The following is a 23,366-nucleotide window of genomic DNA, read 5'->3' as shown; positions in this document are numbered from 1 at the left end:
AGTCCATTGTCTAGACTATAGTGTAGTCCATTGTCTGGACTACTGTGTAGTCTATAGTCTGCACTATAGTGTAGTCTATATTCTGTACTATAGTGTAGTCTATAGTCTGGACTATAATGTAGTCTATAGTCTGGACTATAGTGAAGTCTATAGTCTGGACTATAGTGTAGTCTATAATCTGAACTATAGTGTAGTATATAGTCTGGACTATAGTGTAGTCTATAGTCTAGACTATAGTGTAGTCCATTGTCTGGACTACTGTGTAGTCTATAGTCTGCACTATAGTGTAGTCTATATTCTGTACTATAGTGTAGTCTATAGTCTGGAATATAGTCTGGACCATAGTCTTGTCTTGTCTCGAATATAGTCTAGTCTGGACATTAGCCTATTCTATAGACTGGTCTAGTATATAGAATGCACTGTAGTCTATTCTGTGGACTATAGTCTAGTTTAAAGAATGGACTTTAGTCTAGTCTATAGTCTAGACCGGACTATAGCCTAGTCTAGTTTATAGTTTGTACTGTAGATTACAATTAGAATTGTCTATAGTCTAGTCTATTACCTAGTCTATAGTCTGAACTATAGTCTAGTCTGGTATATAGTGTGTACTTCAGTCCATTCTATAGTCTGATACTTTGGGAGATTTTTTTCCTTTTATATTATAGTCCTGACCAGTCTATAGTCTGTATTTTAGTCTAGTCTATGGTCAGATTTATGTATATTTTCTAGCGAAACAAGAGCCCCTAGGGTTCTAGAATCAGAGAGTAGTAGTTTTTTTTCACTAGTTTAATAATTACTAATAAGTGTGGCCAATTAGTTAATTTATACATATATTCAAAACATGGCTCTTTTTATCTTTTGCGGTCAATGAATGAATATATGTATTTTTCACTTAATAACATTTTGACACAAAATAAAATTTCTAAGAAATTTATTTTGTGTTTGTTGGCGTTTTTGCCATTGTTGACAATATATATTTTATAAACAAAAACAAAATACCATAAATTTGTTTATATATTGTTTACAGTAATAAATATTAATATTTATATGAACTTTATATGAGTCCATTAGTATATAAATTATTTTATTATCTATTTGGAAAAAATGCATATTATTACAGAAAAATTAAAAAAAAAATAAACAGTAGAAGAAGAATTGATATCGTCTTTCTCCTTTTATTTTCAATATTAATCAGACGTTTAATAAAAATTATGGTTGGAAAGACGTTGTTGTTGGTTGTTTGGTTGGTGGCTTTATTGTTTATATGAGTTTTTGCTATTGTGAGTAAAGCTGACAGCTAGTCAAAGCGTCATTTTATGGCTGTTGTATTGTATTTGTAATAATTTTTATATGAACATTATTATAAATTTATTTTTATATAAAGAAATAATTATTAGTCATACATATATTTTATTTTATTTAATTTTGCCTGCTGATGATGCGCTTGTTTTATAAAATATAAATACCCCGATAGAGTTTAGTAACCTGACGGTTTGTTGTGCTGCAGTTGTTGTTGACTTTGTTGCTTATTTTTTCAGAAAACAGTACAAAAAAAAAAAATAAAAATAAAAAACTGATGAACTCGATTAAAATCCCACAAATATGATTGACTTGTCTCAAGGACATTTTACAGCAAATGCAAAAAAAAAAAGAGTGTAAAATGTTGTTGATTCTTTTTTTTATTTTCATTAATTTGAATTCTGTTTTAATTTGTAAATAAAGGCGCATACTAATTAGACACAAATGAAAAATTTTATTTTTAACTTGTAAATTATATTACTTATTTATTTCTTTAGATAAAATAATTAATTGATTTACAAAAATAATTTTGAAATATGTTGAAACGCAATTAAAGTCTAATACAAGAAAAACACATTTTAGGGGTTTCAAAGGGCAACTCAAAGATGCTTTAATGGGAATTGCTTAGGCGTCTTTTAGCTTAACTGCTAGATTACCAGTTAAGTGCAAAATTTTCCCATTAATTAGCGGATATTTCCTTTTATAACAGATGTTATAGCTTCATTTAAAACCCTTAATCATTAAATTCCCCATAATTATTACTAACGTCTATTATTTAATTAATTTTAACTTTTTAAAAGGAATTTTAAATGCTTTTTCTAAACAAATTTTAATAACAATTGAAATATTCTAAACATTAACAAATAATTCTTAAATAACACGTATTTTCTATTAAATTTCTAATAACAATTTTTTTCTATTATTAAATTATTTAAATTTTGTTTTTCCTTTCCTAGTTCCCCAGACATGTGTACGATGAGTATAGAAAAAAACACTTTACCCCCTCATAACACGTGTAGTATAGCGTTATAATGATTTAAATATGTTAGAGGGAAAAACAAAAAAAAAATAATTTAAACAAAATAAATTCAATTGTTTATTTCAGCCAGAACAACAAGTTCTAAAATACTCATAGACGAAAACAACAACAAAACACAAACTTCTCTAATAAATAAAAATTGAAATGGAAAAAAAATCTGAAACAAATCAAACTACTCGTATTTAAATATATACTATGTAGATGTATATACATACAAATAATAATACTTTCAAGGTCGTTTGATATTTAAAATATGCGCGAGAATCTAGCAACAGCTATAATAATAATAATACATACTAGCAACAATAACAGCGACAGCAATAACAATTAAATGTTATAAATACTTTTAAACTGCTACTGACTGGCTGGCTAGCTAGATTGTTAGTCTAAGTTTTAGTACCCGTCATTAGATGTATTATATAGAAATTTTGCGTATATTGAGATTTTTGTTAATGATATTTCTTTAAAAAAAAAAAAAAACTTAAATTATTAGTTTTTGGGGGTTTTAGTTACATGTGAAAGTGTTTACACTAGCCATGATATTAACAAATCGTTTGATATATAATTTTATTATAATTTTTTTCTTTTTATTTCTTTAAACTTTATGATTTTGTATCGATGTTGAAGTCTGTTTGTGATGTTTCAAGTACGGCTCCGGGACTTATTAGTTTTTTCTTTTTATTTCACTTTACATGCCAGTGTTATGTCAAAGATGATTTGGAGGATTTGACGTTTGTAGTGGAGTTTAAAAATGGCATTAATTCTGGCAGATATTCAGTTGTTTTACTTTTTTCTTTTTATTTTACTTTACATGCCAATGTTTTGACAAAGATATTTAGCCGAGTAAGACTCGGGCCGTTACACTAGCCATGAAATTAACAAATTGTTTGATATCCAGTTTTTGTTAGAATTTTTTCTTTATATTTCTTCAAACTATAGCATTTTTCTATCGATGTTGAAGTCTGTTTGCGATGTTTCTAGTATGGCTCCGGGACTTATTACTTTTTTCTTTTTATTTCACTTTACATGCCAGTGTTATGTCAAAGATGATATGGATTTGACCATTGTAGTAGAGTTTAGAATGGCATTAATTTTGGCAGATATTCAGCTGCTGTTCCAGTTCCTGTTCCAGTTCTGGCATTAATTTTGGCAGATATTCAGCTGCTGTTCCTGTTCCAGCTCTTGTTTTACTTTTTTCTTTTTATTTCACTTTACATGCCACTATTTTGACAAAAATATTTGGCCGAGTAAGACTCGGGTCGTTCCGGAGCAAAGATCCAATTGCCGTGGGAAAGTGTCATTTTTTTTTTTTTTTTTTTTTTTTTGATCTGCACTAGCCACAGCTTCAAATAAGGGTTCTAATTTCTTGATATGAATTACATTCTCGGACAATTTTTTATTTTTCATTACAATTGATTTGTAATTCGTTGTTGGTAAGACATTTTTTCTTTTTATTCCTTTCTACTTTAACAATATTTGTACGATGTTGAATCTGAAGAATTTTCTGGACAATTCCAAGAATTTACACTGATAACAATGAGCTGGAAATATCGGATTTAATTATGAATCTGATCCCAACACTTGTCAGGGTAAAGTTCAAAACTCCAGCATGAAGTTGTATTTATTTTTTCTTTTTATTTCTGAGTACTTTTACGAAGTTATGAAAATGTTGAGGCAGATTTTCAGCTTAACAACTTTGTTTCGAAGAGTTTACACTGACACTACTGTATTTTAAATATGAGATTGAATATATATAATGATGAGGTCTTCCACTGATTAGGTTTAAGTTGAAGTCTGGAGCATTTGTTTGTGGATGGAATACTTTTTTTTCTTTTTGATAATGATATCTTCCACTGATTAGGTTTATGTTGAAGTCTGGAGCATTTGTTTGTGGATGAAATACTTTTTTCTTTTTATTTCTGAGTACTTTTACTTAGTTATGAAGAAGTCGAGGCAGATTTTCAGCTTGGCAACTTTGTTTCGAAGAGTTAACACTGGCACCACTGTATTTTAAATCTTGTATTAAATTATAAGGATAAACTCTAAACACTGGTTAAGTTTAAGTTCAAGTTAAGGTTCAATTACGAATCTGATTCCGACACTGTTAGAGGTAAAGTTCAAAGCTTTAATTTGTATACGAAACGCTTTTTTCTTTTTATTTCTGAGTACTTATACGATATTATGACACTTGTTTCAGAGAGTTATAAGGATGAGCTTTAACACTGGTTAAGTTTAAGTTCAAAACTGGATCATAAGTTTATGAAAGTCCTTTTAAAATTACTTTTAACCCATTAAATACACAATTCTTTAAATAAAGCCTTACATTTATGTCCTTAATCATTCAGTTCAAGATCTATTTAGACCGTTAGACACACAACACTTTCCATTTAATTTCTCATTCACGTTATTTCTTCACTCCTCAATCCCCAATTCTCAAATAAGCAAATTCCCTCCACCTAGTGTAAACACTTCATTCATTATTGTATGGCTTTTTGTTTATTTGGCGCGTAAATATTTATGATTTTTGTAGAATTTTATTTATGGTCAAATGATATCATTAGAACTTTTTTTTTTCTTCAAAAACTTTGTTGCCTATAAGGCAAAACTAATAGTAATCGTGCTCATATTAGTTTACTTGATTTAAACTTTTTAGAATAGAGTAATTTTATATATGAGAGTGTGTAGATGTGTTAATAAATTCTTAAAAAAGGGGCTGGTCTTAAAAGAAATAAACAAATACTAATGATTTTTTCTCTCTACTTGAAGGTCAAGTGACATAAACATTCTATAACTTCCGCATTTTATACGATAATAATAATAATATTGGGATGGGGAGTGGAGTGGAGGGGGGCTTAGAAGTATTAATAATATTTAGTTTACTTATATTAAAGAATATTTATTAAAATATGGCCCCAGAAGTTTGTGTTAAGCGTGTAGGAAAGTTTTGGAAGAACGGTAAGGGCTTTGAAACCCTAGTTATAAAAAAATATACAAGGGGCTATTTTAGCACGTAGTTCCCAAACCCTTTTTGCTTTTTGTACAATTAACTATTTCATATTTCCAAATTGAAATTCCTCGAAATTTTTGTTACATATTTTAGCTGGTCTGTCATAAGCAAAAATTTTTATTTAAACAATCAAGTTCACGTTGTTTTGAAGTGCAATTGCAGCAGGGGTCTAGTTATAAAAAAACACACACACACACATACACATTAACGTATAGAAATTCATTACAAAACCATATAAATAATAAAAATTGTAGACACTATAATAAAGCTTTCGCTGAAAATGCATTTCAAGTCAAGAGTTTTTTTTAGACATTAATGAAAGTGGAGCACAATTATTTTTTTTACTATTTGTTTTAAAACTAAAACTGTATAGAGGACAATAAAATAATGATATTGAAATTCAATACCGACAAAAATTTCAAAAAAAAAACGACAAAAAATAAAATGGACTTAAAACAAAAAACACAGTAAAACCTCTTTATTCCTGTTGAGTTATTTGAACTTAAATGGATTTTATTATAATTTATAAACGACCTTATTATAGCAGAGCTTACTGTGGGCAAATTCACCATAATTATTATGGTTTTCATGTGCTTTTTACATGTCTCTAGGTAATGACGAGTTTTTTGTTGTTGTATTTTTAAGGTCTTTGAACTTTTACTTGATAAACTAATTTCAATTTAAATTACCAGTCAGTTTGAGTCGCAATTATGAATAATAGTTTCAGTTTCAATACAATTTTTTTTTTTTTTGTTTAAACAAAAAACTACGTACATACCTACAATAACGAAAAATAATTTTGTTAATTCAACAATTTTACAATAACACAATTTAGCCCTGACATTAAAAAAAGTTTATTTGCTGTTTATAATATAAAACAGCAAATAAAATAAATAAATAAATGATTTTTTAAGTTCAAATGAATTGTAACAAAGGAATTGCAAAAATAATACAGCAATTGAAACAGAAATTTAATTAAATTACACAAAAAAAAAAATTAATTATAAAATCATTGAAAACAGAGGGCAATAAAATTAGACATAAACTGCTACTTCAATTCTAGTCTAACAACAAAACAAATGGCCAAAGTGACGTCGCCTAAGCACTCTAGTGACTAGCAGATGTGTCACTCTAAACTAGAGGTGGTTTCTTAAAAATTTGTTAAATAAATCTTTCATTAAATGAAATTTAAACATTTTGTTCATACTCTTAAAACAGGTGTTCAAAAGAAATATTTTATAGACAAATGTAAGAGATTTAGAATAAAAACAAAGAGAGAGCTAATTATTTAAGAGCGCTTTACTTACAAAACTTTCAAAAGCTCCGCTAATAGAAATGTTAATGGTGAGTTTTTTGTGCAATAAGAGTAAACGCACTTAAAGCTTTTTATAACACTTAAACAATTATAAACTTTTACTCTCTTAAGAAAATAAAAGCTTGCTCAATTATATTTAATTCAAATATAACAGTTTTGTACAAACAAACGTTACAAAAATACTAACTTATGTGTTGTTTCTAGATAACGTGTGAGTAGTTTGAGTTAAAATTTTACTTGTATTTTGTTTTTTTTACAATAACAAAATACAAGTAAAATTTGTGCTCAAACTACTCGCTCGTTATCTAGAAACAACACATTAAACCTGTATAACCATACAATAACTACATTTCTTTATTTTGTCGATTGTTTTCTAGCTTAGCCAGAAAATGGACTTTTATGTTTTCACTCAAAAAATCAAATTTTGGTAGGATTTAAAAGTGATCACAGATTTTCATTCTTTTGCTCATATCTCTTCTAGTTTAGCCAGAAAATGGACTTTTATGTTTTCACTCAAAAAATCGAATTTTGGTAGGATTTAGAAGTGATCACAGATTTTCATTCTTTTGCTCCTATCCCTTCTAGTTTAGCCAGAAAATGGACTTTTATGTTTTCACTCAAAAAATCGAATTTTAGTAACATTTAGAAGTGATCACAGATTTTCATTCTTTTGCTCCTATCTCTTCTAGTTTAGCCAGAAAATGAACTTTTATGTTTTCACTCAAAAAACTGAATTTTGGTAGGATTTACAAGTGATCACAGATTTTCATTCTTTTGCTCCTATCTCTTCTAGTTTAGCCAGAAAATGGACTTTTATGTTTTCACACAAAAAATAGAATTTTGGTATAATTTAGAAGTGATCACAGATTTTCATTCTTTTGCTCCTATCTCTTCTAGTTTAGTCAGAAAATGGACTTTTATGTTTTCACTAAAAAAATCGAATTTTGGTAGGATTTAGAGGTGATCACAGATTTTCATTCTTTTGCTCCTATCTCTTATAGTTTAGCCAAAAAATGGACTTTTATGTTTTCACTAAAAAAATTGAATTTTGATAGGATTTAGAGGTGATCACAGATTTTCATTCTTTTGCTCCTATCTCTTCTAGTTTAGCCAGAAAATGGACTTTTATGTTTTCACTCAAAAAATCGAATTTTGGTAGGATTTAGCAGTGATCACAGATTTTCAGCCTTTTGCTCCTATCTCTTATAGTTTAGCCAGAAAATGGACTTTTATGTTTTCACTCAAAAAACTGAATTTTGGTAGGATTTAGTGGTGATTACAGATTTTCATTCTTTTGGCCCTAGCTTTCTAGTTTAGCCAAAAAATGCACTTTTATGTTTTCACTCAAAAAATCGAATTTTGATAGGATTTAGAGGTGATCACAGATTTTCATTATTTTGCTACTATCTCTTCTAGTTTAGCCAGAAAATGGACTTTTATGTTTTCACTCAAAAAATCGAATTTTGGTAGGATTTATAAGTGATCACAGATTTTCATTCTTTTGCTCCTATCTCTTATAGTTTAGCCAGAAAATGAACTTTTATGTTTTCACTCAAAAAACTGAATTTTGGTAGGATTTATAAGTGATCACAGATTTTCATTCTTTTGCTCCTATCTCTTATAGTTTAGCCAGAAAATGGACTTTTATGTTTTCACTAAAAAATCGAATTTTGGTAGGATTTAGTGGTGATTACAGATTTTCATTCTTTTGGCCCTAGCTCTTCTAGTTTAGCCAAAAAATGCACTTTTATGTTTTCACTCAAAAAATCGAATTTTGATAGGATTTAGAGGTGATCACAGATTTTCATTATTTTGCTCCTATCTCTTCTAGTTTAGCCAGAAAATGGACTTTTATGTTTTCACTCAAAAAATCGAATTTTGGTAGGATTTATAAGTGATCACAGATTTTCATTCTTTTGCTCCTATCTCTTATAGTTTAGCCAGAAAATGGACTTTTATGTTTTCACTCAAAAAATTGAATTAGAAGTGATCACAGATTTTCATTCTTTTGCTCCTATCTCTTCTAGTTTAGCCAGAAAATGGACTTTTATGTTTTCACTAAAAAAATCGAATTTTGGTAGGATTTAGAAGTGATCACAGATTTTCAGCCTTTTGCTCCTATCTCTTATAGTTTAGCCAGAAAATGGACTTTTATGTTTTCACTAAAAGAATCGAATTTTGGTAGGATTTAGAAGTGATCACAGATTTTCAGCCTTTTGCTCCTATCTCTTATAGTTTTGCCAGAAAATGGACTTTTATGTTTTCACTCAAAAAATCGAATTTTGGTAGGATTTAGAAGTGATCACAGATTTTCATTCTTTTGCTCCTATCTCTTATAGTTTAGCCAGAAAATGGACTTTTATGTTTTCACTCAAAAAATCGAATTTTGGTAGGATTTAGCAGTGATCACAGATTTTCATTCTTTTGCTCCTATCTCTTATAGTTTAGCCAGAAAATGGACTTTTATGTTTTCACTCAAAAAACTGAATTTTGGTAGGATTTAGTGGTGATTACAGATTTTCATTCTTTTGGCCCTAGCTCTTCTAGTTTAGCCAAAAAAAGGACTTTTATGTTTTCACTCAAAAAATCGAATTTTGATAGGATTTAGAGGTGATCACAGATTTTCATTATTTTGCTCCTATCTCTTCTAGTTTAGCCAGAAAATGGACTTTTATGTTTTCACTCAAAAAATCGAATTTTGGTAGGATTTATAAGTGATCACAGATTTTCATTCTTTTGCTCCTATCTCTTATAGTTTAGCCAGAAAATGGACTTTTATGTTTTCACTCAAAAAATTGAATTAGAAGTGATCACAGATTTTCATTCTTTTGCTCCTATCTCTTCTAGTATACCCAGAAAATGGACTTTTATGTTTTCACTGAAAAAATCGAATTTTGGTAGGATTTATAAGTGATCACAGATTTTCATTCTTTTGCTCCTATCTCTTATAGTTTAGCCAGAAAATGAACTTTTATGTTTTCACTCAAAAAACTGAATTTTGGTAGGATTTATAAGTGATCACAGATTTTCATTCTTTTGCTCCTATCTCTTCTAGTTTAGCCAGAAAATGGACTTTTATGTTTTCACTAAAAAAATAGAATTTTGGTAGGATTTAGCAGTGATCACAGATTTTCAGCCTTTTGCTCCTATCTCTTCTAGTTTAGCCAGAAAATGGAATTTTATGTTTTCACTAAAAAAATCGAATTTTGGTAGGATTTAGAAGTGATCACAGATTTTCAGCCTTTTGCTCCTATCTCTTCTAGTTTAGCCAGAAAATGGACATTTATGTTTTCACTAAAAAAATCGAATTTTGGTGGGATTTAGAAGTGATCACAGATTTTCATTGAATTAATTGAATTAGAAGTGATCACAGATTTTCATTCTTTTGCTCCTATCTCTTCTAGTTTACCCAGAAAATGGACTTTTATGTTTTTACTGAAAAAATCGAATTTTGGTAGGATTTATAAGTGATCACAGATTTTCATTCTTTTGCTCCTATCTCTTATAGTTTAGCCAGAAAATGGACTTTTATGTTTTCACTAAAAAAATCGAATTTTGGTAGGATTTAGAAGTGATCACAGATTTTCAGCCCTTTGCTCCTATCTCTTCTAGTTTAGCCAGAAAATGGACTTTTATGTTTTCACTAAAAAAATCGAATTTTGGTAGGATTTAGAAGTGATCACAGATTTTCAGCCTTTTGCTCCTATCTCTTATAGTTTAGCCAGAAAATGGACTTTTATGTTTTCACTAAAAAAATCGAATTTTGGTAGGATTTAGAAGTGATCACAGATTTTCAGCCTTTTGCTCCTATCTCTTATAGTTTTGCCAGAAAATGGACTTTTATGTTTTCACTCAAAAAATCGAATTTTGGTGGGATTTAGAAGTGATCACAGATTTTCATTCTTTTGCTCCTATCTCTTATAGTTTAGCCAGAAAATGGACTTTTATGTTTTCACTAAAAAAATCGAATTTTAGTAGGATTTAGAGGTGATCACAGATTTTCATTCATTTGGCCCTAGCTCTTCTAGTTTAGCCAAAAAATGGACTTTTATGTTTTCACTCAAAAAATCGAATTTGGTAAGAGTTAGAACTGATCACAGATTTTCATTCTTTTGCTCCTATCTCTTCTAGTTTAGCCAGAAAATGGACTTTTATGTTTTCACTCAAAAAATCGAATTTTGGTAGGATTTATAAGTGATCACAGATTTTTATTCTTTTGCTCCTATCTCTTATAGTTTAGCCAGAAAATGGACTTTTATGTTTTCACTAAAAAAATCGTATTTTGGTAGAATTTAGAGGTGATCACAGATTTTCATTCTTTTGGCCAAAAAATGGACTTTTATGTTTTCACTAAAAAAATTGAATTTTGATAGGATTTAGAGGTGATCACAGATTTTCATTCTTTTGCTCCTATCTCTTCTAGTTTAGCCAGAAAATGGACTTTTATGTTTTCACTCAAAAAATCGAATTTTGGTAGGATTTATAAGTGATCACAGATTTTCATTCTTTTGCTCCTATCTTCTAGTTTAGCCAGAAATTGGACTTTTATGTTTTCATTCAAAAAATCGAATTTTGGTAGGATTTAGCAGTGATCACAGATTTTCAGCCTTTTGCTCCTATCTCTTATAGTTTAGCCAGAAAATGGACTTTTATGTTTTCACTAAAAAAATCGAATTTTGGTAGGATTTAGAGGTGATCACAGATTTTCATTCTTTTGGCCCTAGCTCTTCTAGTTTAGCCAAAAAATGGACTTTTATGTTTTCACTAAAAAATTGAATTTTGATCGGATTTAGAGGTGATCACAGATTTTCATTCTTTTGCTCCTATCTCTTCTAGTTTAGCCAGAAAATGGACTTTTATGTTTTCACTCAAAAAATCGAATTTTGGTAGGATTTAGCAGTGATCACAGATTTTCATTCTTTTGCTCCTATCTCTTATAGTTTAGCCAGAAAATGGACTTTTATGTTTTCACCCAAAAAAATCGAATTTTGGTGGGATTTAGAAGTGATCACAGATTTTCATTCTTTTGGCCCTAGCTCTTCTAGTTTAGCCAAAAAATGGACTTTTATGTTTTCACTAAAAAAATTGAATTTTGATCGGATTTAGAGGTGATCACAGATTTTCATTCTTTTGCTCCTATCTCTTCTAGTTTAGCCAGAAAATGGACTTTTATGTTTTCACTCAAAAAATCGAATTTTGGTGGGATTTAGAAGTGATCACAGATTTTCATTCTTTTGCTCCTATCTCTTCTAGTTTAGCCAGAAAATGGACTTTTATGTTTTCACTCAAAAAATCGAATTTTGGTGGGATTTAGAAGTGATCACAGATTTTCATTCTTTTGCTCCTATCTCTTCTAGTTTAGCCAGAAAATGAACTTTTATGTTTTCACTCAAAAAATCCAATTTTGGTAGGATTTACAAGTGATTACAGATTTTCATTCTTTTGCTCCTATCTCTTATAGTTTAGCCAGAAAATGGACTTTTATGTTTTCACTCAAAAAACTGAATTTTGGTAGGATTTATAAGTGATCACAGATTTTCATTCGTTTGCTCCTATCTCTTCTAGTTTAGCCAGAAAATGGACTTTTATGTTTTCACTAAAAAAAATAGAATTTTGGTAGGATTTAGCAGTGATCACAGATTTTCACAGATTTCGAATTTTGGTAGGATTTAGAAGTGATCACAGATTTTCAGCCTTTTGCTCCTATCTCTTCTAGTTTAGCCAGAAAATGGACTTTTATGTTTTCACTCAAAAAATCGAATTTTGGTGGGATTTAGAAGTGATCACAGATTTTCATTCTTTTGCTCCTATCTCTTCTAGTTTAGCCAGAAAATGGACTTTTATGTTTTCACTCAAAAATTCGAATTTTGGTGGGATTTAGAAGTGATCACAGATTTTCATTCTTTTGCTCCTATCTCTTATAGTTTAGCCAGAAAATGGACTTTTATGTTTTCATTCAAAAAATCGAATTTTGGTAGGATTTAGCAGTGATCACAGATTTTCATTCCTTTGCTCCTATATCTTATAGTTTAGCCAGAAAATGGACTTTTATGTTTTCACTAAAAAAATCGAATTTTGGTAGGATTTAGAGGTGATCACAGATTTTCATTCTTTTGGCCCTAGCTCTTCTAGTTTAGCCAAAAAATGCACTTTTATGTTTTCACTCAAAAAATCGAATTTTGGTAGGATTTAGAAGTGATCACAGATTTTCATCCTTTTGCTCCTATCTCTTCTAGTTTAGCCAGAAAATGGACTTTTATGTTTCCACTCAAAAAATCGAATTTTGGTTGGATTTAGAAGTGATCACAGATTTTCATTCTTTTGCTTTTATCTCTTCTAGTTTAGCCAGAAAATGGACTTTTATGTTTTCACTCAAAAAATCGAATTTTGGTAGGATTTAGAAGTGATCACAGATTTTCATTCTTTTGCTCCTATCTCTTCTAGTTTAGCCAAAAGATGGACTTTTATGTTTTCACTCAAAAAATCCAATTTTGGTAGGATTTAGAAGTGATTACAGATTTTCATTCTTTTGCTCCTATCTCTTCTAGTTTAGCCAGAAAATGGACTTTTATGGTTTCACTCAAAAAATCAAATTTTGGTAGGATTTAGAAGTGATCACAGATTTTAATTCTTTTGCACCTATCTCTTCTAGTTTAGCCAGAAAATGGACTTTTATGTTTTCACTCAAAAAATCGAATTTTGGTGGGATTTAGAAGTGATCACAGATTTTCATTCTTTTGGCCCAAGCTCTTCTAGTTTAGCCAGAAAATGGACTTTTATGTTTTCACTCAAAAAACTGAATTTTGGTAGGATTTAGAAGTGATCACAGATTTTCATTCTTTTGCTCCTATCTCTTGTAGTTTAGCCAGAAAATGGACTTTTATGTTTTCACTCAAAAAATGGAATCGAAGGATTTAGAAGTGATCACAGATTTTCATTCTTTTGCTCCTATCTCTTCTAGTTTAGCCAGAAAATGGACTTTTATGTTTTCACTCAAAAAATCGAATTTTGGTAGGAAATAAAGGTGATCACAGATTTTCATTGTTTTGGCCCCAGCTCTTCTAGTTTAGCCAGAAATTGGACTTTTATGTTTTCACTAAAAAAATCGAATTTTGGTAGGATTTAGAATTGATTACAGATTTTCATTCTTTTGGCCCTAGCTCTTATAGTTTAGCCAGAAAATGGACTTTTATGTTTTCACTCAAAAAACTGAATTTTGGTAGGATTTAGAAGTGATCACAGATTTTCATTCTTTTGCTCCTATCTCTTCTAGTTTATCCAGAAAATGAACTTTTATGTTTTCACTCAAAAAATCCAATTTTGGTAGGATTTAGAAGTGATCAGAGATTTTCATTCTTTTGCTCCTATCTCTTATAGTTTAGCCAGAAAATGGACTTTTATGTTTTCACTCCAAAAATCGAATTTTGGTGGGATTTAGAGGTGATCACAGATTTTCATTCTTTTGCTCCTATCTCTTCTAGTTTGGCCAGAAAGTGGACTTTTATGTTTTCACTCAAAAAATCGAATTTTGGAGGGATTTAGAAGTAATCACAGATTTTCATTCTGTTGCTCCTATCTCTTCTAGTTTAGCCAGAAAATGAACTTTTATGTTTTCACTCAAAAAATCCAATTTTGGTAGGATTTATAAGTGATCACAGATTTTCATTCTTTTGCTCCTATCTCTTCTAGTTTAGCCAGAAAATGGACTTTTATGTTTTCACTAAAAAAATCGAATTTTGGTAGGATTTAGAAGTGATCACTGATTTTCATAGAAAATTACTGATTTTTTTTTATTTTTCGATTGGCTTTTCAGATTTTCTTTGTTGCGTCTATGGGACCCTATTGTTATTGTTTGGTTAAGGGAGGCTTGTGAATATGGTATTTTGGCTTGAGACATAAAGAAATATTTGGCTCTGAAATGTTGGAATTTATGAATGAAGTCAAATGATGTGTTTAAACTTGTTGTTTCTCTATATTTCCTTTCTCCTCAAAGAAGTCTTATTGGTGACCACCATCTTGTATTTATATTTTCACAGTGACTTACCTTTGCTGCCGGCTCAAAATTCATTTCTATATTTCCGCTGATTTAATCATGCTCCAAACATACTTTTATGATTTTTTGTTACTTTAACCGCTTATTAACACTGTTAGACACTTTTTTGTTTAATTTTTAAGCTTTTAATTACAAATTTTTAATTTTTCTTAAAACTTAACAATTTTCACAACTTCTTTAGGTAAAATAAAAAATAAACTAAAAAATACCGCTAATTTTCAACAGGGTGTAACAGAAATATATTATTTGTGATGGAAAACAGCTGTTTTGTTTACATGTGTGTGTGTTTTGACAAAAACAAGTGAAAAGAAGAACAAGCATTTAAATCAAAACAGAAAGCTAAAATAAATGAGATTTATTTATTTCTTTGAACAATCTAAACGTTTTTAAACGTGTTTTTATTATTTTGTTGAAATATTCTAGAATTTTTGTACAAAAATGCATTTAATTCTACAATATTTATGTAATTTTAATGATAAAATTGAAATAAAAGGTGAAATTTTTAGAAAATTAAAGAAAACTGTGTGAATAATAAAGTTTTCCTTTTAGATTTGTGTAATGATTCATTAAAACGTGTTTGGTGTGAAGAATGGAATGTATCCAACCTACAGGATTTGTTAAATAAATGGTTGGCTTGTAAGGAAGCTGCTGAGGATTTGAGCCAGGAACAAATTGAAGATTTATTGCCTGTTGCTGTACAATTATTGTTTGTTTTTGCTCAATACAATTTTACCGGGCCCTTTGATGACTTGAGAGAATTTCAAGAATTTGTGAAAGAAAATTTAAACTTTGTTCCTGATCCTTTTGAAGAATTGAAAGAGAATGGTGAAGAAATCAATCCCAATGTGGTTTTGGGTGAATTTTTAATAGTGGCAAGAGATATTCTAAAGAAATTGTTGAAAGGTCAAGCGGAAACAGTAGTAAGTGAAGGAAAATAAGAAATTTGTTTAAAAATTTATTATAATTCCATTTGTGGAACTTTTTAATTTAATATTTTTCATTATATTGCCCCTATCAGGTCCTCCGCTGGTGGCATTTACGCTATTTATGTCTGCATCAACATTGCATCGATGAATTGACCGCTAATCTTTGGGAACAAGTTAAAAAAGAAGCCGAATGGCTGCTAGAACATCTCACGGAATTGCAAAATAAAGAATATGAGGCTTTACTGTATCTGGAAATAGCCAATGCTTATTTGCAATATCATCGTGGCGAAAAATGTAAAGAAGTTTTAGATCAACTCTGTGATCATCTTAAAGTTCAACTAAATGTTGAGGGTATACTAGGAGTACGCACAAAATTCCAGCAAAAACCTCTACCACAACTTTGTCTAAAGGTGGAACAATTAGAAGATCAACAATTGCCGGCCGCTAAACAAACCAATGGCCAAACTGAAATACCCAAACTTTTGCTTTTAGAAGATGATACTCGTCTAGAGAGAATACGTTTTATAGAGGAAAAGGATAATGAGGTAATGACCATACCCAGTGTTTTGCAGGCTTTGGTGCTGACAAAAGTGTAAGTGGAAAAAATACATAAAAAAATCACCTTTTTAATTGCTACTTTTGCAGGCGCCAATTGAAGCGTTCTCAACCCAAAGATCGTTTGGCTGATGAGGAATTGGAACCTTATACACAAACCTTATTATACCAAGAACACGGACCTTTGCAAGTTCGGCAGTCAGCTTTGCTTCTTAATTGTGTTCAGGAGTCAAATCATAGACGTACCGTAGAGCGCAGTTGGAAACAATGTGAGGAGGCGGTTAAACTTCTTTCAGAACATAACTTCAGTGTCAAAGAACGCTTTTCCTATGCCTTTGCCGCCTTCCTACAACCCAAATGGCAGGTGCAATCCCAGTTATGTGAACTTTTACTATCCTTGGGCATGACTAAAACCGCCTTAGATATTTATCTAAAAATACAAAACTGGGAACAAGTTATCTATTGCTATACCCGTCTAGAATTGCGTCATAAGGCTGCGGAAATTATACAACAGGAGTTAGAGAAAAAACCTACCGTCTTGCTCTACTGTTTGCTGGGTGATGCCACCGATAACCCCGATTGCTATGAAACAGCCTGGGAGTTTTCCAAACATACCAGTGGTAAGGCTAAAGCCTATTGGGGCAACTATTTCTTTGCCCATAAGAAATATGAGGAAGCCATACCACACTATGAAAAATCGGTGGAAATTAATTCATTGCAAGAAAAGATTTGGCTGCGTTTAGGTTATGCTGCCATCATGCTGGAGAAATGGCAGCTGGCTGTTCATGCCTATATAACCTATACACATTTAGAACCTTTAGGCTTTGAATCGTGGAACAATTTGGCCAAGGCTTTAATAAAACTAGGAGACAAGCAAAGAGCCCATAAAGTATTAGCAGAGTCTTTAAAATGCAATTATACCAATTGGAAAGTATGGGAAAACTTTATGGTGGTCTCTGTGGATACTGGTCACTTTGAAGATGCCATGAATGCCTACAATAGACTATCGGAATTGAAAACTCATTATTTGGATTTGGAAGTTTTGTGTGTAACCATGACTGCCATAGCTGAAGGCAAACCAGATGCCAAGGGTCAAACCCCCGAACGTTTGTTGAAAAAAGCTACCAATTTAATGGGTCACCAGTGCATTAAACATGGCTCAGAGCCTAAAGTATGGGAATTGGCAGCTCTATTGGCTCCAACTCCTCTTAAGAAGGGTGAGAAATTAGTTAAAGCTTTTAGATCCTATACCGCCAAGGAATTAGTTTGGGCTACCAAACAACCTTTTGCCCAAAAGGCATTGGAGCTGTGTGAGGAATTAAGTCAAAGATCCTTGGAGGCCATTAATAATCACACAGAAGATGAAAGTGAGGTAATGATTACTTCGCAATTAAATTCAGCACGTTTGGCAGATCAGGCCTGTATAAGAGCCATAGAAAAGGAACCTATACAGTTTCCAGAGAATGAGGAACTTTTGAAAAAAGTTAAAGCTTTGCTGGAGGAAATGACCACGCATGTAAAACAAAGAATGGGAGCATAAAAGTAAACAATTAGTTTTTTGTGATAAGTGCAAATAAAAAGAAGTTTTATAAAAAGCTATTTTTAATAGATTTCTTTCTTAGGAGTTACTTTGTAAGTAACGAGTAAGCTTTCGAAATACAATTTCAGACACATTTGTTTTTATATCTAAATAGGGAGTAGGATCCTTCTTTATTTAACCAACAATCCATTTTTATACTCAATAAACAATATTAACTAATTTTAATATAAATTAAGTTTTGTGGTCACTAACACTCTAACACTTTGATCAAATGCACCGCATACCGCTAAGCCCATTTTATCAGGATGCCAATCAAAACAATGGACCGGTTGTGTGGACAAAGTAGAAGCATGTAGCATATGTAGAGAACCCGCAACACCCTCACTATAACCATCTGTTCCTTCTTTACTTCTTTTCTCAGGATATTCATAATTCCATAAACGCAAAGAACCCGTGCCGCCACAGGTCACAAATATATCACGATTTTGTGGTAAATGCTTGGCACACCACACGGTGGCCTTGGGTCCGGTAATAACACCATTTGAACCCACCGATCTACCAGCATTACGTTCCTCTAGACATGTAAAGCCTTTAGAAGGGTGTTGAGTCCTCATGTCGTACACTAATAGGCCTCCTTCTAATGTGGTCACTACCATTTTGTTCATGGGTATATCTTTACGATCGAATTCTATGCCACAGATGCCATTTTTAAGGGATGTCTCCCATCTTACGGACAGCTGACGTAAGTCGAATAGTTTCAGGTCTCCATTGTCATAGCCGGCGGCTACACATCTTTCCTCATTGTTGTAGCTATCGCCTATGGCCACAGCCCAGCAGTCACGTTTAGGGATTTAAGGAATTTGAATCTCCGGTAGATGTCTCAGGAGTCATATCCACTACGGGATGCCTTGTCCCTGTCTAATATCCCATACTTTAACCGAACCATCACGACTACCCGTCACTATCTCCGGAGCACCACAGTCCATTTGCTTGCCACCCAAAGCATCTATGCAGTTAATAATAGAGGAATGAGCCTCTACATTATAGACCGGAATCTCGGGACGCTCTAAATCTCTAATGGAAGATTAGTATAAGTTTTTGTGTTATTATATAGTTGTTTAATAAAACTTACAGAACCTGCAATCTGCCTTGAAAATCACCTATGGCCAGGTGTCTGTTTCTTAGAGAAGAGCCCCAAAGGAACCACATTTAAAGGCTGATTTTTTCTCTATCGACTTCACTTTATCCATTTTGTTCTCATTTAACTCGTATATCTCCAATATACCCTGACTATTGGGCTTGGAACCCAAAACCACAAATTTGGCCGAACAAGGTATCCATTTGGTGTCATAGACGGTGTAATTTACCGCCTGGTGAAGATGTTCTATCATTTGAGGTTTGTCCATGTTGTGTGATAGATTTTAGTAATTTCCTTTTTTATTATTGGATCTTATTTGTTAGGATTTTTCTGGAATTTTGTTTGAAATTGTTATTTATTTACCGGTTGCTAAGATATTTCCTAGCAGGTGCATGATGTTTACAAATAATAATAAAAATTGACAAACAGCTGTCATTATAGAGCTGCCACTTTGTTAGATGTTAGAGCTGCCTTATTATTTTGTAGTTTAATAATTTGCATTAACATTTTTTTAAATTTGCAAGGAAATGTGTAATTTGTTGTTAGATTATGTTTAATTAAGAGTTTTTGTTTATTTTTTATAATTTTGTTTAATTTTTAAGATTTTTATTTATTAATTTGTTATTTTGTTTTAGTTTTTATTAGTAAAGAAACACCCTGTGTTTTGTTCGGTGTCATGCTGCCATTTGTTTAGGTTTATGATATGGCAGCTTTATTTTATGTGTCTCTCTCTGACGTTTTTGTTGTTTTTTCGCTTACTTTTTGAACAGCTGTAAAATTGACAGTATTTTTTTAGTGTTTGCAAAGTGAAAACGGAAATGAATTAAACGCAAAAAATTTACTGAATAAAATTAATTAAATTAAATGTAGGTTTTAAGAAAATTTCATAAAAAATATACGAAATTGTTTATTTAACGTGTTTAAACTGGAAAAAAGTGCTTTGAAATGAGAAATATTTGGGGAAAATTTTGAAGCTAAAAGAGGATTTCAGGAATTTGTTAAAACTTGTGTATTTTTTGTGAAAATTGTTATAAAATCGTTTAGTTTTTGAAGGTTTAGTTATAAGTAAATGGTCGCTAATGCTTCCGTTAGTGGGAATCAACTAATATCTATGTAAGAAGGCACTATGTGTGGCACACAGCAACTGGCCATTAAACAAATACAATGCGCGCGGTTAAGGGTTTTTTATTAAACAGTTTTTTGTTGTTGTTGTTGTGTTACAATAATAAACTCCTCTTTAGTTAAAAAATCCCCCTCCAACTTTAATAAAAAAACAATTTGGATAAATTTATTAAAGAAAGAGTAGAGTAAGAGGGCCACTTGGAGTTTTTTTAGTGAGGCATTCGCGTGTTTCAACTAATTCGTCATTTAAACTATAATTATCTATAAAAAAGTAAAAAACAACAACATTTTATAATAAAAAAACAAAAAATTTCCCAAAATTAAGACAAACGTTAGTGGAATATTAAATTATTTTGTTAAATATTTCGTTTTTGAAAACGTTTTTATATAAATTAATGAAATTTTAAAATTCTTGTTAGTTATTTTAACAAGAAAATTATTATAAAACCTCTTTTTAGTAAAAAAAAATTAAGTGATTTTCTTTTAAATTTCATGTTCGATTTTTTTGTTTGGTGCTGCTGTACTAAAAAAAAACAAAATAAATTGGCAACAGGCAGGCAAGCGGAGATAACAAAAACAACTAATTACCTCTCTCTCTCTCACTCTCCCCCACAACGTCCATCAACCTAGCAAAAATCTATTTATTAAAACAACAACAAATTAAAACAAAAAGTAAAAACAAAACTAAATAAAAAAGCAAACTCATCATCACCATCGAAGCAATAAGAAATATATAATAATAACAACAACAACAAAAATTATATACTAATAAAAAAGTATATAGATTTTTTGAAAAAAAAAACTGTGATAGCTAATAACAACAACAACAAAAACAACAATATTTAACTAAAAACTACTACTACTCTTTTTTAGAGTTACTCACACTCAACCACAGCAACTTTACTACATATTTTGTGTTAAATTACAGAAAAAAAGGTAACATTGAAATGTTTAATTTATTATTTAATTGGTCAATTTTTATTTCCAGTTTTATTTGAGGTTTATTTTTTTACATAATCATATACATATTAAAATAACATTAAGGGGATATAACCAAAAGGTAGAAATTTTTATAAAATTTTGAATATTTTGTTAAACCCGCTAGAAATTTTTGTTCGGAAAATGTAGTAAACTTAAAGCTAAACTTATTCAGCTAAAGAAATTTCGAAAAATTATCTTCTATAACTAATTCAGCTAGAAATTTTTATAAAAAACTCAACAAATTTACAATTTAGCTAAGCTTTATACAAGATAACATTAAGTAAAACAAATTCAGCTAAAGAAATTTGTAAAATTTTAGCTGAAAACACAATTCAGCTAAGTAAATCTGTAAAAAATTAACATTTTCACAATTCAGCTAACTTAATTCAAAGTAAATCTAAAGTTTTACCTATTCAGCTAAAGAAATTTCAACAAATTTTCTTATATTACTAATTCAGCTAGATATTTTTATTAAAAACTCAAAAAATTTACAATTCAGCTAAGCGTTATGCAAGATAACATTAAGTAAAACAAATTCAGCTAAAGAAATTTATAAAATTTTAGCTGAAAACACAATTCAGCTAAGTAAATCTGTAAAAAATTAACATTTTCACAATTCAGCTAACTTAAAATAAAGTAAATCTGAAAATGATCCTATTCAGCTAAAGAAATTCTGAAAAATTATTTTCTATAACTAATTCAGCTAGATATTTTTTATTAAAAACTCCAAAATTTTACAATTCAGCTAAGCGAAATTAAAGATAACATTCAATAAATCAAATTCAGCTAAACAAATTTGTAAAATTTTACCTTAAAACCTAATTCAGCTAAGTAAATTTGTTTAAAACTAAAAAACTTCATAATTCAGCTAACTTAAAACAAAGTTAATCTAAAATTTCACCTATTCAGCTAAAAAAAACGCAAGAAAATTTTCTCTAAACTAATTCAGCTAGATATTTTTATTAAAAACACAAAAAATTTACAATTCAGCTAAGCGAAATTAAAGATAACATTAAATTTATAATAAATAGCTAAAAAATTTAAATTCAGCTAGCTTTTAATGCTATTCAGCTAAGTAAATTTAATGAAATAATAATAATTATGAAGTTTTTTTAACTAAAATCTCAATTCAGCTGGACTATTTTGCTATTCAGCTAGGTAAATTTAATTAAAATATTTAAATAATGTAATTTTTGTGATAAAAACTCAATTCAGCTGGGCTATTTTGTTATTCAGCTAAGTCAATTTAAAGAAAATCTATAGAAATTTTAGTTTATATTAAAAAAATTCAATTCAGCTAGCTCTTAATGCTATTCAGCTAAGTAAATTTTATAAAATATTAATAATTATAAAGTTTTTTAACTAAAATCTCAATTCAGCTGGATTATTTTGCTATTCAGCTAAGTAAATTTAACGAAAATTTATAAATAATGTAATTTTTGTGATAAAAACTCAATTCAGCTGGGCTATTTTGTTATTCAGCTAAGTCAATTTAAAGAAAATCTATAGAAATTTTAGTTTAGCTTAAAAAATTCAATTCAGCTAGCTTATAATGCTATTCAGCTGATTATATTTAAAGAAATTTTCAAAATATTTTTAATTATTAGTTAAATTCTCAATTCAGCTAAGGGTTTATGCTATTCAGCTAAGTATATGTAATAAAAATCATAAAAATAGTTGATTAAAGCTTGAAAATATTTCATTCAGCTAACTGTTTTTACTATTCAGCTGAGTAAATTTAAAGAAAATATGGAAAATAAGTTATTTTTTAATTAAAATCCAAATTCAGCTAAGTTTTTTGCTATTCAGCTAAGTTAATTTCAATAAAATGTATAGAATTTTCTATTCAGCTAACGTTTAATTTTATTCAGCTAAGTAAATTTTCTGGAAATGGTAAAAATTTAGCTTGAAATGCCAATTCAGCTAAGGTTTTTTGCTATTCAGCTGCTTAAATTTCTTGAAAAAATGTAAAGAATTGATTTTAACTTCGTTATAAACAATACATTTAACGTTTAATGCTATTCAGCTAAGTAAAATTGACAGTTACAACAAGATAAATGTTATTCAGCTAAGTTTTTCTTTTGCCTTTTTCGTTGATATTTATAGTTTTTATACTATTTTTTAACCAATTTTTCTACTTCCCCTGTAGAACTATGATTTTTAGCATATGTCTGCCAAAAAAACACTTTTAGTTTTATTTTTACTTTTATTTTCTTCGATCTGAAATATGTATGTATATAATCTCGGCTAAAGGTCATTGTAACGTATGACAAATAACCAAGAGAACAGCAAGGTGTCTTGTGACGCCTGTTTGTTGTTTTTTTTCCTGGTGTTGAGAATGTTACAAAACACCTGTTTGTTAAAATTCTTTATTTTTCACTTCTGTGTTTT

The 23,366-nt window shown here is 30.1% G+C and overlaps 2 protein-coding genes and 1 long non-coding RNA gene across 3 annotated transcripts; 2 read left to right on the top strand and 1 right to left on the bottom strand.

Moving 5' to 3' along the window:
- The first annotated feature begins 15,074 nt into the window (after nt 1–15,074).
- LOC119613557 (tetratricopeptide repeat protein 27) lies at nt 15,075–17,789 on the top strand. Its single transcript, XM_037969577.1, has 4 exons — nt 15,075–15,206; nt 15,263–15,633; nt 15,732–16,231; nt 16,285–17,789. Exons 1-4 carry the CDS (start codon nt 15,152–15,154, stop codon nt 17,732–17,734), a joined length of 2,376 nt encoding a protein of 791 aa, XP_037825505.1. The 5' UTR covers nt 15,075–15,151; the 3' UTR covers nt 17,735–17,789.
- An 82-nt stretch (nt 17,790–17,871) lies between these two features.
- On the bottom strand, nt 17,872–19,447 carry LOC119613558 (WD repeat-containing protein 92). The gene is given in 5 exon segments (XM_037969578.1): nt 17,872–18,582; nt 18,584–18,637; nt 18,640–18,808; nt 18,867–18,924; nt 18,927–19,447. Coding segments are annotated over 5 exon segments (1,122 nt in total). The 5' UTR covers nt 19,141–19,447; the 3' UTR covers nt 17,872–17,955.
- Nucleotides 19,448–19,644: 197 nt separating this feature from the next.
- Nucleotides 19,645–20,821, top strand: LOC119613559. Its single transcript, XR_005232241.1, has 2 exons — nt 19,645–19,738; nt 20,548–20,821. It is a non-coding gene; the product is annotated as an uncharacterized LOC119613559 (long non-coding RNA).
- Nucleotides 20,822–23,366: the final 2,545 nt, after the last annotated feature.

Source organism: Lucilia sericata, unplaced genomic scaffold, assembly GCF_015586225.1.
Source record: "Lucilia sericata isolate MDLA Ls3-8-SP2 unplaced genomic scaffold, ASM1558622v1 Contig002191F_arrow, whole genome shotgun sequence".
In the NCBI taxonomy this organism is placed as follows: domain Eukaryota; kingdom Metazoa; phylum Arthropoda; class Insecta; order Diptera; family Calliphoridae; genus Lucilia; species Lucilia sericata.
The sequence above is the reverse complement of the archived record's forward strand: the minus strand, read 5'-3'. Positions and strand labels throughout refer to the sequence as shown.